This window comes from Mytilus edulis, chromosome 7, assembly GCF_963676685.1.
Source record: "Mytilus edulis chromosome 7, xbMytEdul2.2, whole genome shotgun sequence".
Taxonomy (NCBI): Eukaryota; Metazoa; Mollusca; class Bivalvia; order Mytilida; family Mytilidae; genus Mytilus; species Mytilus edulis.
This window is the reverse complement of record NC_092350.1, coordinates 32036044-32054479: the sequence shown is the minus strand read 5'-3', so window position 1 is coordinate 32054479 and position 18436 is coordinate 32036044. Positions and strand designations below refer to the sequence as shown.

The window sequence follows — 18436 nt, the reverse complement described above, 5'->3', positions numbered from 1 at the left end:
TCATAAAAAATGTTTCCGGAATATCTTGACCGTTTCAGTAAGCATTTCTCAAATTAGTTTATGAACTTCCTGTTTGTAATTTTTCGTCTGCAAAACAAAAATAGATTGATACACCTGCATTTAGTTAAGCACTAGCCAAGTAAAGATTGAGTTGATACTAAAACATTATTTCTACAAAGTAAATGATTGGTGGTGCCTAATGCCAGTCAGCAATACTTATTCCATGTTTTGAGAAGCATGCATGCAGTCTCAATCCCCAATTTTAATCCAGAGACATACAAATATTGTATTGGCACAAACTCAATTACAATAATTGGCAACGGCCCATACAACTATTATACTAATAGTAATGATGCAGCAATTAAACAATATTACATAGTATATCATTGTGCACATTATGAACAATGAAATGTGCAGTTATAAATATCAATATATATAGGTTAATAGACTACTGACATAAGTATATTGTATGTTATAGCTTCAAATTGTTCATATTACTCATTTATAAGTACATTTTTCCTTAATTCAAATGATTGATTAATAAAAGATGATATTAATCTAAGTGTTTTTCTACACTTGTTATTAAGTAATAGTTTGATATACAGATATATGGACCATAATTTAGTATTCAGACTTTGGTTTCTTTTTGTATCCTTTTTTTATAAGTTCTAAAACTTTAACTTTTATTCTGTGGGTTGTGTTGGTGTTAGAATAGTATTAATGGAACAATTGAGTTTTTTAAGAAAAAATTAATACATTTTGATTCACCGTTTACGTGACAGGAAACCAATCTTTATTTTCTTTATTTTGCACAATATATTTCAAAAGACATATATGAACACATTACTAGTGCTACTTGCTTCATGTTAATATTTAAAATCTATTTTCAATGTTTCAGGGTCTGTGCTATTGTTTTTTAAATTTTCAACAATATTATTAATAAAAATAGTAAATAGTAAAGGGCTTAGAACATCGCCTTGTTTGACACCTCTTTCAGATATGAAAGATATGTGTATATATATGTCTTTGTTTAATCTTAATAACATTGGAGCTCACGGTGACATTCCCCAGGATTTTTTTAAAGCACTAGTGACCACATGCAGTGATATATATTGCTTGATAGTGTTACAGGATACACCTTATCGCTATTTGTCTGCTAGGACTGGATATCACACAGGTTCCATGTAAAATTTTGAAGTCATAAAACAAAATATTTTACTCCACAATGGAAAGTGATTGTGTATGACATCAAAAGTACAAGCAGCTGGGTAAGCCGGGATTAGCGATAAGGTGTATTGCTCTCCTTAGTACATGCAGTATATTCTACCTTAGCGGATGAGCTTAAGAAGTTCTTCTATTGCTTAGTCAGTTTACACTCTTCCTTGTAACACAGAGGTCCCATGTTTGCCTCCCAGAGGAGACAAAGATGATTTTGTATTTTTTGTATGTTGAATCTAGTTAAATCTACCGTAGTCCAAATAATCATGCTCCCCAGTTACAATTGGTGCCCAAATTAGAAAAAAAAACATTTGGGTCTAAGAGGGGATACACATGAATGCATAACAGAAATTAGTTACATGTACATTTTCATCCAATGCATAGATATTTGAAATAAATTTAATAATATTTTGATTTAATTAGTATCCCCATTTTACAGAGTATAAGTATGCACCATAGTAGATGTATCTATGACTCTGTACATTTTTACTTGAGTACACTTATATTAATGTATTTCATTTACAAATTCTTATTCTGAACATTCATGAAATATTTGCCACTGGGCATTTAGCAAACATCAGTTAATACATCTTCCCAAATTACTCATTGTTACTTACACTTAAGAAAAGATGAATGACAAAATTATTAGATATTAAGTATAATTTGATATTATTACTCATCTCTCAAGTAACAACTTACATTCGCAATCCGTAAATTATTTCATATCATCTAGGGATATTAGTATTACCTTTTCCATAAAAAGTTATTTAATGCAATTAAACTTTGAAGACATGTTCAAATAAATAACAACATATTCAAAGTTTCATCTATTTACAGGAAATCATTTTTTTTATTTTTCAAGGTGAGAAACCATGTCTTGGTCCCAATATGCATGTAATATTTGCAACTGGATGTTAAACACCTATCACACATCATTATCCATTGAATGGTAACTTGTTGAGGACTTAAATATCATTATCCCTTGTCTTTGATAGATAGTTAACTGATTGTCAATCTTATCATATTTTCTTATTCTGATATATTGTTATGATCACTTTGCTTGAATAACTGTATATATATATAAAAAAGATGATGTGGTATGATTGCCAATGAGACAACTCTCCACAAGAGACCAAAATGTAGTCTTTCTCCATATATTTAAGAGAACTTTTATTATTTGTTATATTTTGTAGATGGCAGTAAAGACAATACAGATGTGATATTTTATTATCTAGTCACTTAAACATCATCTGCTGATATGGCAGGCAACATGAAAAAAATAGAGGGTACAAGGATGCTGCTTGGTAAACAACCTGGTAAGTATGTTTTACAAATGCAGATTATTTATTTGACATGAAGCCACCTGCAATTTCACCAATTAGATTATTATGAGGTTTTTTTTTTATCCTTTAACAGATCTGATGTGAGTAGGGTTATGTTCAAGAATGCTAATTTTTAATGTCATGACATAGTTCATAATTCTTTATTTTGGTCATTTTTATTTTTAAGATAGGTATTTTGAGGTGTTAAGATGGGATTTTATTTTATCCTTTTGTTTTTTTTAAAGATTAAATTGGTAAAATTCTGTCTGAAGTTGTATATATATAGTTCATAGTATTTTGCTTATATTCTAGATGTATTCTCTATACTGTATGCCCATAACCATGTAGCAAGTCAAATCTATAGTATACATGGGGACCTTTCCATGTCTGTATTTTGACAACAGTTGCTATATATTTCGTTGGGACATGTTGATGAAGCCACCCACAAAAATCACAAAAATTGGTATGCCACAAATAAAAGTACAGTATAATTTATTTTTCAGCCAGAATGTTGTTGGTTGACACGTCCTATCCACTATTAACATTTAGAGAACTGGTCAATGATTTATGTCAGACCTTAGAGAATGTGTTCTCTGTTGCTACAAACATTGGTGGACCATCAAGGATGCCATTTTTCAGTCTTATGTCTCTTGGATCGTATCCAGAGGTATGTTAAATATTCACGTTGTTTATTATCTTAATAATGTGTTATAGTATTCTTTTATTTGTCTTTATCAATATTACTTTTACTGTTAAGTCTGTTTTTTTAAGATATCAATTTGACGTGACTCTGTGCTTATGTATCCCATCATACTTTGAATGACAAAATTATTTTATTTATTAATATTGCTTTTACTTATGTATCTTGTAATACTTTGAATGACAAAATTATTTTATTTATTAATACTACTTTTACTGTTAAAGTCATAAGAAACGAGTGACCGGTGAAAAATATTGTTCTTCCAATTCTTAAACCAATACATACAAACATCATAAACTTAGTCTTCTGTGCTCGAATTTATCATTTTTTTCGTGTAAATATCGTATAATCGTCAATTGTTTTTTTCAATCGGTCAGTGTTGTTGTGAAAATATGGCAGGTAATTAAAGTTCGTGTTTTAAAGCCGAAGTTTAACGATTGTCACCTGTTTGTCAACAATTGACGAAAAATAAACAAAAAAGCATGGAAATTGAGCACGTGTTTAACATGTAAATTCAGATAATAGTTTATTTTAAGGACATCCATGCGTATTGTGCAATCTCATTAAAATCCGATGTTCTGATACGCTACCATCTCATTAAAATCCGATGTTCTGATACGCTACCCTCACGTTAGTGGAGGGTAGCGTATCAGAACATCGGATTTTAATGAGATTGGCGTATTGTGGTCACCGGATTTTTACGAGATGGGTCACACTGAGGTCATCTTGCATACGGAAAATATATCGGGGGAATTGCTTGCTGGAAGGAAGCAATTCAAATAATGTAAACTTCTTCTAAATATGAATAAATTAAAGAATTTTCTTCAGAAAAAAGTATATGTACATAAGTTTTACAATGAAAACTATCCATTGAGTTATAAAAAACATATGCAATACTTTTTTTGGATTTGAGGTTTCTTATGACTTTAAGTCTGTTTTTTGTGATATACATGTTGTGTACAAGATGTAAGTTTGTACAAATTATAATTTGTACAGGATTTTTGTACAAGTTATAAGTTTATTGACACTTACCTTCTTGCAACAGGTGATACAGGTTTAACTTATAAAATGTACCAGTGTAATGTTTTCAATTCAAAAAAATATACGTCAACCTAACATTTAGTGCTATTCTCCTTGCCTTCAAACTGAAAATGATGATACCTGAATGGTTTAAATTCTAATTTTATTTTTTTCCTTATACCATATTCATATCTATACAAAATCTTTGTGAGGTCTTATAATGTTTTTGTATCAATGCTCAGTATTAGACTGTATCATGAAGTTGTGAAAAATTGACAGAAATATGCGGAGCAAAAGACTGTGAGCTTGCATCATTCATTTTTGTTCAGCAGGTCATTAAACACTGATAACTTGTACAAAAATTCTGTACAAATTATAATTTGTACAACATTACAACTTGTACACAACATACATTTGATGTAACTCTGTACTTATGTATCCTGTCATACTTTGAACCACACAACTATTTTATTTATCATTATTACTTTTACTGTTAAGTCTGTTCTTTTTTACATCTATTTTAAGTGACTCTGTATTTATGTATATCGTCATACTTTGAACGACAAAACTATTTTATGTCTACCTGTGCAAAGGAGTAGGTCCGGTGAGGACCGATTTTGGCCTCAAATTTCAGGTTCATCTGACGAAAGATTTTAAACACTTAAGTGTCTATTTTATTTGAATTAATTAGTTTGTGTGAAAGATTTTAACAGATTTAGTCATTAAAAACGATCCGATTCAAGCTCAAATATGAAAAATCTACCTAATATGCCGAAAAATGTCACTTTTCAGATGGTTTTTGGTAAAAATGAAAGTGGCCGCATCCGTGTTCATCCTCAACCTTTATATATGTTATGTGTTATCATCAAATATAACTTACATTTCAATATTAAAGATGAACACGAATGCGGCCACTTTCATTTTACACAAAAACCGTCTAAAATTTAACTAAAATGCTAGAATTATGAGGATTTCAGTAATTTAGCATGACTTAATGGTGCTAGTACCGGATATATGTGCATTGTATTGTCAAAAACAGCCCATATTTATGTAGCAGAAGCATTCTACTGTCCAATAAATAACTAAAGGTTTACATTTTAACAATTTTGTAAAACTGCTATATTTTGGGGCCAAAAAGGGGGTCTTACTGAACCTACTCCTTTCAAACGCCCAATTTTACACCAGTACTTAAAACCTTCCATCCTTCATGGGTGGATTTAACATAAATAAATAAAATCATATAATATAAGCAAAATGAGAATGTTAAATTTGATGTATGCCTTTTTGTGCTTCTTCGTTACATTTGTTGTTTTTATTTTTTTTGGACATTTTTACCTATTGTGCCTGTTTGTTTTGTTCACGCATCATTGACAATACATGTATAATGGAATTTGATGCGACTGTCATACAAGTGTGAGGTTTAGCGCTATAAAACCAGGTTCAATCCACCATTTTCTACATTAGAAAATGCCTGTACCAAGTCAGGAATATGATAGTTGTTATCCATTAGTTTGATGTGTTTGAACTTTTGATTTTGCCATTTGATTTGGGACTTTCCTTTTTGAATTTTCCTCGGAGTTCAGTATTTTTGTGTTTTTACTTTTTTCGTACTGAGTTTTTTAGTTTTAAAGTACATGTATTTAGGTGGTTATTATTAAGGATTTTTGTTTCATTGTTCAAATTTGTTACATATTGCTCAAAGATTTTAAAAGAGGTTTATCAAAACTTAAAGAGCAACAAATGAAGGGGTCAAAAGCATCTCAAGTCAACTTTGTCGGAGGGATCCTGGTGCTCACAAGATTATTTTTTAACAGAATATTTTTATAAGGATTTTGAAAAAAGTATTTCACCGACTCTCTGTTAGAGAAAGGGGGCATTAAATAATGAACTAGGGAATTCTATGATGTTTAGGTAAAAATGGACATGAAATATTAGCTTTTGTTTGCATATCGCAAAAGTGGACACAACAGAAAATTTCCCGTACATATACAGTATTTTAGATATACTTGCATAAAAAGCTTATGGCAATTAAGATCTCCATTTTAAAAGTTGACAGTTTAAAGTATTTAAATATATTTCAGTTACATCTTCCTTTGTCACATGTTAAGAATAACTACAGCAGAATACAAACATCTATCACTGACCTTTATGATGGTATCCAAGACAAAGGTCAAAGTCAGATAGAGGGTAGAGGTTCTATAGTACAGGGCATACAAGAGGCATGTGCCCATTTTCACAGACAGATGAAAACCACGGTCCCTGTAAGTAAACATACAACTTCATTTTACCATTTATAGTTATTGCTATGATATGTGCTTTATTGTTAATTTAATTACAAAAGGGGTTGTAGATCTGAAAAAATGAATTTTTTTATTATTTTTTGTAGATTTCATGATTTTTTTCAATTTTGTTTAGAGATGCTGAAAAAAATCTTTAATCTCTTTGAATTGAAAGAACTTATTGTTGTAACCCAAAAGCCTTATAATCAAAAGACATTTAGAGGTCAACATACAGTCTTCAACATTTAAGGTTCACAAAAAAAAGAGTTGTTTTATGTTAATTATCACCTTTTACAAAATAAATATGAATTTATGTAAGGGAGATAATTATCAGAAAAATATTGCAAGTGAAAAGATTGCATAATTAGATGGGTCTTTGGTTAAATTATTTTGTTTTAAAGGTCCTAAGTGCTTTGATGTGATCTCTTCATTATTGTGGTGAAAATTTAAAACTACAATGCAGTACTAAATTTTGGTACAAAGTAAATTATTTGAAGTGATTGTTTTGAGTTTGGTTTTAGTGTAATATGTTGATTATTTTCAGCAAACAGGAGGCCTGTGTAATCAGTTAGAAATTATTTTAATGACATGTCAGCAGAGCCAGAAAGTTCAAAAGCAGATTGATGAAGCTATAATGTTAATGAATCTGGAAAATGTAAAGGTATATCTGTCAATAAAATATGTAGATATCAAAATGTCTGTCAAAAATCATTAGTAGAAAAATGAAAGTTAACATTATCTAAAAAAACCAAAAACAAATAAAAACAAAATACTGTTACACTGCATAAACAATGAGCAACATAAACCCTGCAAACTGTGTTTGATTTCAAGTGCTCTATAATGTTAGGTAGTTTCTTGCTCCAAAAGGGATACCTATTGTTTTGGTCATTATAAAAATGAGATCAGAGAAACCACTTGACTCTTAATTTTTATAAGGAGCAACTAAAACATTGGTTCCAGTAAAACAATATGAATTATTATGCTGTAAAAAAAATCCTCAAAACTATTTGAAGCAAACTCATTGAACTAAAACTGCTGGTAAAGAAATTAGTCTAACACATTCATAGAGCAATGTCTTAACTTAGGAATAGAATTCATAGAGCAATGTCTTAACTTAGGAGTAGAATTCATAGAGCAATGTCTTGACTTAGGAATAGAATTCATTAAGCAATGTCTTAACTTAGGAGTAGAATTCATAGAGCAATGTCTTGACTTAGGAATAGAATTTATTAAGCAATGTCTTAACTTAGGAATAGAATTCATAGAGCAATGTCTTAACTTAGGAGTAGAATTCATAGAGCAATGTCTTGACTTAGGAATAGAATTCATTAAGCAATGTCTTGACTTAGGAGTAGAATTCATAGAGCAATGTCTTAACTTAGGAGTAGAATTCATAGAGCAATGTCTTAACTTAGGAGTAGAATTCATAGAGCAATGTCTTGACTTAGGAGTAGAATTCATAGAGCAATGTCTTGACTTAGGAATAGAATTCATAGAGCAATGTCTTGACTTAGGAGTAGAATTCATAGAGCAATGTCTTAACTTAGGAGTAGAATTCATAGAGCAATGTCTTGACTTAGGAATAGAATTCATTAAGCAATGTCTTAACTTAGGAGTAAAATTCATAGAGCAATGTCTTAACTTAGGAGTAGAATTCATAGAGCAATGTCTTAACTTAGAAGTTGAATTCATAGAGCAATGTCTTGACTTAGTAGTAGAATTCATAGAGCAATGTCTTGACTTAGGAGTAGAATTCATAGAGTAATGTCTTGACTTAGGAATAGAATTCATAGAGCAATTTTTTAACTTAGGAATGATATTCATAGAGCAATGTCTTGACTTAGGAGTAGAATTCATCATATCCAACTATAGCAGTCATCACGTGACTTTGACGACGTCACACATCACCCGTATTAAGCCCAAGTAAAATGTATAGAAATGCACAGGGGCTTTCAAGAATCGATAAAATAAAGTACTTTAAGTTCATGATACAAAAAGTGTGGAAATTTATAGTAATTCCTCATATATTAAGAAATATATTTATGCCTTTTGAAAAAGTTTAAATTTTGGTCTTCTCCCTTCCAAATGCTTTTGAAAATTTGTCTTGTTGCCTCGATAAGTTCACACTGTTAATCATTTAACTCCGATAAATATTGGATTTTCTGTCGTGTTAAACCTAAAATTGTGATTGAAACAAAACAGATGGAATAATTATGGGAATATGTGCTTATTACTATATTCATAAATATTAGAAATATCGTATATGCAATAGTTTAATTTTTTATTATGTCCCTTCCAAATTGATTTGAAAATCAGTCATTTTCAGAAAATCTGGTATTATTTTTTCAAAATGGCGACCTCATTGACAGCGTGAGACGACTTGGTAAAAATATATTTTGTAAGATTGTTACATTGAAAATCAAATAACCGTTTGATGCTCGTGTTTCCAGTCATTGTCTTACCTTAAAGCAGCATAGAATCAAACATTGGTTCCTTTTGATAAAGCTGTTACATGCTGTTTATTTTATAAAATTTTGAAAAAAAATGGCGACCAAATAATTTTCAAACATGGACGATGTTCGACACTTATTTTGTACATGCACATAATTCAATTTATGCATGTACTGTTTACATTGCAATTAAATATGATATGTTATAGTCACTATAATGATAGCCAATGGCATAGCTGGATAAAGGAGATACTAATTAAGTCAATACATCAACGTGATCAAAGATCGAAAATAAACATGGCACCAAATCACGATGTAAGTTTTGACAATACCTAAATAATAAATAATAATAATACCAATGTAGATTAATTAGTGTTCTCGACGAATTCATTACGATATTATTTTATAATTATAAAAAAAAGACCTCAAATGAATATTAAATGGCGTTGTCAGTTTGTTTTAGATTTATGAGTTTGACTGTCCCTTTGGTATCTTTCGTCCCTCTTTTAAATAACCAAGGTGAAATAAATATAATTGTTTAATTTTCTTTAAATCATTCATCGGGTAACCAGTAAATTTTACATAATCCTAATGAAACCAGTAACATGCAGAGTGATCGAACGTAATTATGACTGGAATAGTTGCATATGAGAGCAGTGCCTTGACTTAGGAGTAGAATTCATAGAGCAATGTCTTGACTTAGGAATATAATTCATAGAGCAATGTCTTGACTTTGGAATAGAATTCATAGAGCAATGTCTTGACTTAGGAATAGAATTCATAGAGCAATGTCTTAACTTAGGAATAGAATTCATTGAGCAATGTCTTAACTTAGGAGTAGAATTCATAGAGCAATGGCTTAACTTAGGAATAGAATTCATAGAGCAATGTCTTGACTTAGGAGTAGAATTCATAGAGCAATGTCTTGACTTAGGAGTAGAATTCATAGAGCAATGTCTTGACTTAGGAGTAGAATTCATAGAGCAATGTCTTGACTTAGGAGTAGAATTCATAGAGCAATGTCTTGACTTAGGAGTAGAATTTATAGAGAAATGTCTCAAACAGTGAATGAAGGCATAATCATGTGTGATGCCAAAATTTAACATTTACTCATCTGTTTGTTTCTGTTTTAGTGTTTTATCACCAGTAAACCAATGGATTGCTTTTGACTTTTTAATTGATATAATATGTTTTGTTCAAAATCTTCAGAGAATACAAGTGGTTGTATTTAATGTTGGAATAGACCATCCTATGTGTGAAGAATCAGACATTGTAGGAAGTCAAAACAGCCTTCTATCTAATATATCCAATAACAGTAGTCTATCAGGAGGACTGGTGGAGGTTGTTAATCTTGATCCAGGTATGGTCATAGTTAGATACTATAAAATTGAGAATGGAAACGGGGAATGTGTAAAAGAGACAATACCTAAACCAAAGACCAGAAAAAAAACAAGGTCACCAATGGGTCTTCACCATAACGAGAACATCCTCACACAAAAGCTGACTTCAGCTGACCCCTAAACAAAAATATGTACTAGTTCAGTGAATATGGACATCATTCTTAACTCAAAAACATATAAATGAACTAAAATTAAAAATCATATAAGACTACCGTAACAAAGGGCTTTAAGGCCAGAGGCTCCGCACTTCATTTAGGGTCCTAAATAAAAATATGAACTCGTCGACCACATAAAACTTAAAATGCTGATTATCAACAAATATTTGCAAACAATTATTTCTGAGTTTCTTAAACTTGATTTGAAAACATATTTGCACTAAATACATACAACATTGTTTGATGCACTGATTCTTTTTTTTCCAAGACCTATCAAGTACCAACCATCACTATTTTGGTGGTATCATCCAAATTTTCAGGCCTCAACCTGAATCCCAACAGTAGTATTGTAAAACAATAAAATTCGTGATTTTCACTAAATATAGTAGGTTACCGATTTTGAAGTTTTTTTGCACAATTTCTATCAATCTATAATTTCACCTTATGACATATTTATGACAAGTTTAAAACTCCAAGCTAATCAATGGTCACAACAGGTGGCAAAATAATGCTGTTACAGGTAATCTACTTATCTAATGGGTCATAATGATCCTCAAAATTAATTAATTTGTAAATAAAATCGGTCAGTCTGTATTTCAATTTTAATCAATTTATCATACAATAACAATGTGCAACTAATACCTAGTTTTATGACAGAAACATAATTAACTGAAGATAAATACTGTATTAAAAGATAACTCAAATTTTATTCATATTCTCATTACTGATGGATAGACAAACTCAAGATCTGTCTTCATTCTTCTAACTTTAAAAAGTTACGGTTTAGGTTGCTTGAGTCATGGTGAAAAGATAAGAAGGTCTTTAGATAGGGAGGGGATCTTCCTTTTCTACTTTTATTTTTTACGCCATTTTTCTCTATTCTTAAGTTATTTTGCTAATTAAAATAAGTACAAGAATTATGCTTATAGAAGAAATCAGTGCTTAATAGCTCATCATCAGTATACCAAAAGAAAAAAAAGAAATATGAGACTGTTTTAAGAGTAACAGTGCACACATAAATGCTGCAAAAATTGTTACCTTTAAATATACTGGTCTCACACTAAAAAAAAACCATAGCGATTTTCAAAAGTTGCAAAATCTGTATTTCAGTACAACCATATCATTTGAACTTAAGTTTTTTTTGTATTATCTCCCCTCTTCTGAAAGATATGTCTAATGTTACTCATAACTATCTCTATGATAATAACATTTCTATAATATGAAACTATTTGGGGGACAATTTATTAATGAGAGATATCACCGTTTTGAATGGACATTTCATGACCCCTTCAAAAACATGGCCATTGTGAGTGGTCAAATTTATAATTACTAAAATATTTGACATCGCTATTCAAGTTTAAATTGTAATCAGAATTAAAATTATTCATCTCTTAAAATGTTCTATTTCTAACCATGGAAAAATATCGTTAATTGTCTGAATTTACTGAAATGAAATGTATTTCAAAAACTTGGATCTGAATTAATATAGAACAATTTAAAGATGCCAGAATTATATTCATGCAAATGGAAAAATTGTCTTTGGTCAAAATTATATTGTAACACATTTTGAAATTTGTTCAGCTTTAAACACAACCTTGAAGTCTTATGTTTAATGATTTGCTGATACATTCTTAACCCTTCATTCTGATTTCTTTAAATAACTCACCAACAATGCACATTGCATACATATATACATGTATTCGATTAACTATATTTTCTACAACCATGAGTTTTATTGTGTTTCAGATGCCTTAAGTTTACAGAACTTTTTCAACACTTGGTTATTAGATAGCAGTACTGAAAGCGAACATTTACATATTATACTTCCTGCATTACAAACTGGTGAGTTTTGTATAATATAAACACATTATAACAGATTATTTTATGGATTGTATTGACTATTCTCTATTTTAAGAAACATTCTGTGCAACCTGGCCATTTGAGTTCTTGTTCCATTTCCCTCCTATAGACACAATTGTTTTAATACAATTGTTTTCCTTTTGGTAAATATTCATGAAATATTTACAAATAATGACATATGTTTCTTTGTTGAAAACATTTACATCTCTAGCGCTTTACTGTATATCTATCTCCAGCACTATTTTTTAAATATTTTTCCAGTGCCACACCTCTGGACTTAACATCTTCAGTGCTGTACTTAACAACTTCAGTTGTTTTCATTTTTTTCAGCACTTGACTTTAAAAGTCATAACTCATTATTTGTACTGAATGTGAGGGCTTCGGAGAAGATTAGCTTGTTTTATAAAATTAAAAGATTTTTAAAGAATTTATTATTATTAATATTGGATTTGCTCTTCCAGGATGACCTGGCAAAATGTTATCTGTCATTACTAAACAATGTAATACTGTGGATTCATTATTATTCGTTGGATACCAATTTTCGTGGATTTCGTGGGTACAGGGAAACCACAAATTTAAATGTTCAACGAATTACAAATTTTCCAAAGGAATATATACAGACTTAACCCATACCACGAAATTAAACATCCATGAACATTCACGATTTCCTCAATCCACGAAAATTGGTATCCACGAAAATAAATGAATCCACAGTAGACCTTCTGTACACCAAAAAGTTGAGCAGGTACCGTGACTAGATCTCTTACCTTCCTTAAAATTGCAGATTAATTTGACACTTTATTCTGAGACAACTGTGATTATGAAACCTTGAGTGCATGCAAAAACAATGTAGTAGAGAGTTGTTGTTCAGAAAAGACAAATCTATGTAAATGATCTACGATTCCAAACAACAGATAACTGACAAACACCGCAACTGTTATGTATCTGTATTGTATGGTCGTATGTGTTTTGTAGTTTAGTCGTGAGAGTTGTGTCCCTTTGTATGATGATGATGCATATTTGTCATGTGATGTTATCTGTCTCTTTGAAATAAACGTGCTATGGAAATAGATGTGTTTTTGTTGCTCTTAAGCAAATATAACTTTAGCGGCATGGGGAGGCAAGTATATGTCCCCCCATGTACGTAATACAACTGATTGATTATTGTTTACTGAACATCAAGTTGAAAATATTTCAAGCAGAGTCTGTAAAATAAATTCATTTGACTATAAAGTCTGTTCAAGTTATATCAGTGTTTTAAATTACATTGACATCACGCTCCATCTTATAAACTTAAACTGAATGAGCTGAATATGGATTAAATAAATATGTCACAAAATTCTATGGTGCTATAGCTCTGCTGTTCTATAAATTGCTGATCTATTATAGTTGGTTTTTATTCTCAATAGCAAATCAAAAATCTATTTTTTATTGAAAAAAAAAACACAGTAAAAAATGGCTTTCCAATGAAGTAAAGAAAAATCTTTTATAGTTAAATGAGATGATATGATAGGTTTATAATATTAAGAAATTTTATAGTTGATACTGTCCGGTCACTTTAGAATGAAATTTCTTTTCTGATGTCATAAACACATACTATAGAAATTGATAAATTTTACCTAAATTACTAGTTTGCAGAAGGTTTTTGTTAAAATACGATGTATGTTAAAGCCATATCCAAAGGTATCCAAAGATATTTTCTCTTATCAGTTTTTTTGGTTTTGTTTGTTTGTTTGGTGTTGGCTTTTTTTTTGTTTTGGGGGGGGGAGGGGGGGGGAGGGTAATGATGTTGCCTCATATGTTCTTATTAAATACTTCAAACGAACATAAAGCATTTATAAAGTAAAACTCAACACCGTTATTTGTTATGAGATCGCCTCGACAGCACAGAAAACTTTTTTTATTACAAATAATGACACAAATGTCCAATTTGCTGTCATCGACCGCTGCCATGATACACAATCTACAATAGAATTTTTTTCTATAAGTTGAAGAAAAAAATCTTTACAGTAATACATATATGTATCATATAAACTATTTACTACATAACATACTATGTACATTCCTATGAAGTCTTAAAAGGGTGGGTGGGTGGGAAACAAAACTGTACTGTTGGATAGCCGAACCTCAAATGACAATTCTAGACTATAATACTATAATTTAGCACTAAAATTCTAGCATGAAGTTATCATGATTGATATAAGGGAAGACATCAAAAGATCAATGTAAGATAAAAAAACTTAATTCAAATAGTTTTGGGGTGGGGGGGTTGAACTAATGCAAGATTTGGTTATCCGACATTGATTTTTACATATATCCATATGGGTCAATCAATTTTTCCCAAATTAAGTTAAGACGGGGGGGGTTGCAGTGAAAAAACTATGTGAATTAAGTTTTTTATCCTTCATTGAACATTTGATGTTGTCCCTAACTTAAACCGGTAATAAATTACTGTTGTCCAATCAAATTAAACATAAACATGTTTTGATTTGAACACACATGCTTAAAGTAAACACATACACATGTTCCCAAGTAACCTTTATAAATACATTTATCCTATCAATTTTTTTTTTAACAAGATATGATAAAAAGGCATTTTGTACCCATGTAACGTTTTGCAGGGGACATGGAAATACTGGGCATCTGTCCATCAGTCTGTCCATCAGTGTGTCTGTCCGTCAGGTCTTGTTAGTGCTCTGACAGGTACAATTCTTGACAGATTTTTATCAAACTTATACTATAGATTAATATCAGCAATATCTCAGACAATTTCTATTTTAATGGTGTTCTTTTAAAAGAGTTATGCCCCTTGCAAATATAAAATACACGCAACGTTTGGGACATTGGAACTCTGTTCTTTTATTAACCAGGTTTTCTATAAATGCTAGAAGTCTAAAGCAAATGTTTAAGACTAAATTTAAATATATATACATGATATCAGACAGACTTAAGGATTTTACTAACATCTGAAGAATATTATTTATTAGATTTTAAAGTACCTTTTCAATTTAGAACTTAACGGACAAAGCATTGGCCTTTTGATTTCTCCTTTTTAGCTCACCTGGCCCATAGGGCCAAGTGAGCTTTTCTCATCACTTGGTGTCCGTCGTCCGTAGTCGTCTGTCGTTGTCGTCGTTAACTTTTTACATTTTGAACTTCTTCTAGAGAACCACTGAATGGAATAAAACCAAACATGGCATGAATGTTCCTTATGAGGTGCTGACCAAGTGTTGTTACTTTGTAGCCGATCCATCATCCAAGATGGTCCCCAGTGGGGGACTTAGTTTAACATAGAACCCTATGGGAAATTCTTACAAATGACTCCTTTTAGAGAACCACTGAATGGAATGAAACCAAACATGGCATAACTGTTCCTTATGAGGTGCTGACCAAGTGTTTTTACTTTGTAGCTGATCCATCATCCAAGATGGCCGCCATGGGTGGGACTTAGTTTAACATAGGACCCTAGGGGAAATGCATACAAATGACATCTTTTAGAGAACCACTGAATGGAATGAAACCAAACATAGCATGAATGTTCCTTATGAGATGCTGACCAAGTGTTGTTACTTTGTCTGCGATCCATCATCCAAGATGGCTGCCAGCGGGGGGCTTAGTTTAACATAGGACCCTATGGGAAATGCATACAAAAGTCTTCTTCGAGAGAACCACGGAATTGAATGAAATCAAGCATAGCATGAATAGTCCTTTCCTTATGAGGTGCTGGCCAAGTGTTGTTTTTTGAGAGCCTCTAGTTATTCTTCTTTGTACTTCCATGTACATGTCTTGATATTGTTATAAACTAAATGATGAAAAAAAAAATCTACATCACTTGAGTGTAGTTTTGTGTCCTCTGGCTAGTTTAAGTAATTCAGTTATTGACAATATTGAACCACCCAATAAAGAGACAAAACATGTTTAAAGAGCTCACATGGCGAGTGACATCAGATTTTCTGTCTTCATGACAAAAAGACTCAAAGTGATAACGGAAGGAAATAATAGAAATTTAATGATTGCAAAAGAGATTGATTTATAATTTAAGATGCTACAAAGAATTAATTACCTTTGATCCAGAATAATTCTAATTTAATGCGCAGTTTGCATGAAGAAAGATTTAATGACACAGATTATCACATAAATTCATTGTTCTTTTTATGGTTCCGCTTCAAAACACTGATGACGTTCATACTTAATTATTTATTGTACCCCAGATATCAAGGTTATAGAGAGAATAATAATGTTTTATCTCAGAAATGGTAAATTTTTGTTCCAGGGGATTCATTGTTGTTGGTGTTATGTGTAATGATAGATTCTTTACAGCTGGTCTTTCATTGAAATATCAATATGAAAGTTTCTTTCAAGTCATGTCTCTTAAATTTTGGTGTGAAGTTGATGGTAATTTTATAGCTTGTAATTATTTGAAACAATATAGGGATGACGATTGCAATCTTATTTCATTTAGATATACTGGTACTTACAATCCCACTTTTTTCAAGTTCAATGTAAAAATACATGTGGACATTTTAGAGTTTCAGTCTATACTTAGTTGAAATGTAAGGGCTTTTTCATAAGAAAAAGTAATTTAATATGCCCACACAAATGTATACTTGATGTATTATTGTTTTGAATAACACAACATTAAGGAAACATTTCTATGATGGTCCACTCTTTTTTGCCATATCCTGCTTTGTGTCTTGAGTATATTTATAGATATTAGGATCAAAGTCATGCTTCAAGGGTCTGTTGGCTATGACCTTGCCAAAGTCATATACAAAAGTCAAATCTGATACATGCAGTTGTATTGGGCACTTGGTCATATCTTAAAGTGGGCTGTCTTGATCAAACTTGATACAGTTGTTGCCCATGTCAAAATATTATAGTTTATGGATTAAAAAGGGCAGTCAATTGCTCTCCAAAAGAAGAAAACAAACGTGTTACAATGCTCCATCTGTGATCTACAGTTTTGGATTCATATATTTTACTTATGTATTGCTAATAATTCAATAACACCTTGACCCAAGGTCATATCTGTATGCCCAAGAAAAGGTTATACATTTAATGAATGGCTTTTATTTATTTTGAATTTATTGAACCATAAAATTAATTTTTGACTCTTCACATTGAATAATCCGCAAAGCGGATTATGTTAAATGTGAACAGTCAAAAATTAATTTTATGGTTCAATAAATTCAAAATAAATTATTGCCATTCATTATAAATAAATTTCTATCAAAAATAATGCTCAAAGATATATATTAATACTAATAACAACGTACACAGATGTTTGCGTATGAATACACAACGTTAGAGTGGGCGTGTCTCCATAAAAATTGATAACATTGAAAATAAAGCCAATTTTTTAGCCAATCAGAAGACAGTAAATACACCAAATTTATTTATTTTTAATTGGTCTATTACATTGGATGGTCTATCAAACCATGTCATAGGATAGAAGTTTTGTTATGTGACAGCAGTAAAAGCAATAAATATTTGGCTAAATTCCTAAATTTTAACTAGATATATGAAACATCAAGTACAAAATTGGACACTTAGAATGAAATTCAAAACAGTGTGGCTGTGGCCATTGATTGACACATTAAATTCATCCATTGACTGTGACAATTTAGGTGAACGTTTGTATGTAACGACCACTGATCACTATGTACTTTTTAATGACACTTTTATTACCAAAGGTTCTCAACACCTCAATAAAGTAATTCGAAAAAGTTAATCAGAAATAACACTATGTTTTGATTTATACCAATTATATAAATCAAAACATAAAGGTTATTCTGATTATTTTTTCAAATTACTTTATAATTAAAGGCGTTAAGAAACCTTTGGTGACCCCATAGTTTAAATGTCTATCCTAGGTACGTCGTGAACAGTGGTCGTTACAGACAAACGTTCACGTAAATTGTCTCAGTCAATGGATGAATTTAATGTGTCAATCAATGGCCACAGCCACACTGTTTAGAATTTCATACTATATATAAACAAAACCCATCAAAGCAACTATTCAATTATTAACT

At 31.0% G+C, this 18436-nt stretch overlaps 1 protein-coding gene across 2 annotated transcripts in view; it reads left to right on the top strand.

The window, feature by feature from the left end:
• The first annotated feature begins 25 nt into the window (after positions 1-25).
• Positions 26-18436, top strand: part of LOC139482635 (meiosis 1 arrest protein-like) — a 35420-nt gene continuing 17009 nt past the window's right edge. For both annotated transcript variants that reach the window (XM_071266563.1, XM_071266562.1), the window contains exons 1-7: positions 26-139; positions 2412-2534; positions 3044-3207; positions 6342-6521; positions 7084-7200; positions 10199-10349; positions 12291-12386. In XM_071266563.1, coding sequence (XP_071122664.1) covers positions 2477-2534; positions 3044-3207; positions 6342-6521; positions 7084-7200; positions 10199-10349; positions 12291-12386 — 766 coding nt within the window. In that variant the 5' untranslated portion in view covers positions 26-139; positions 2412-2476. The remainder of the gene's footprint in view (positions 140-2411; positions 2535-3043; positions 3208-6341; positions 6522-7083; positions 7201-10198; positions 10350-12290; positions 12387-18436) is intronic.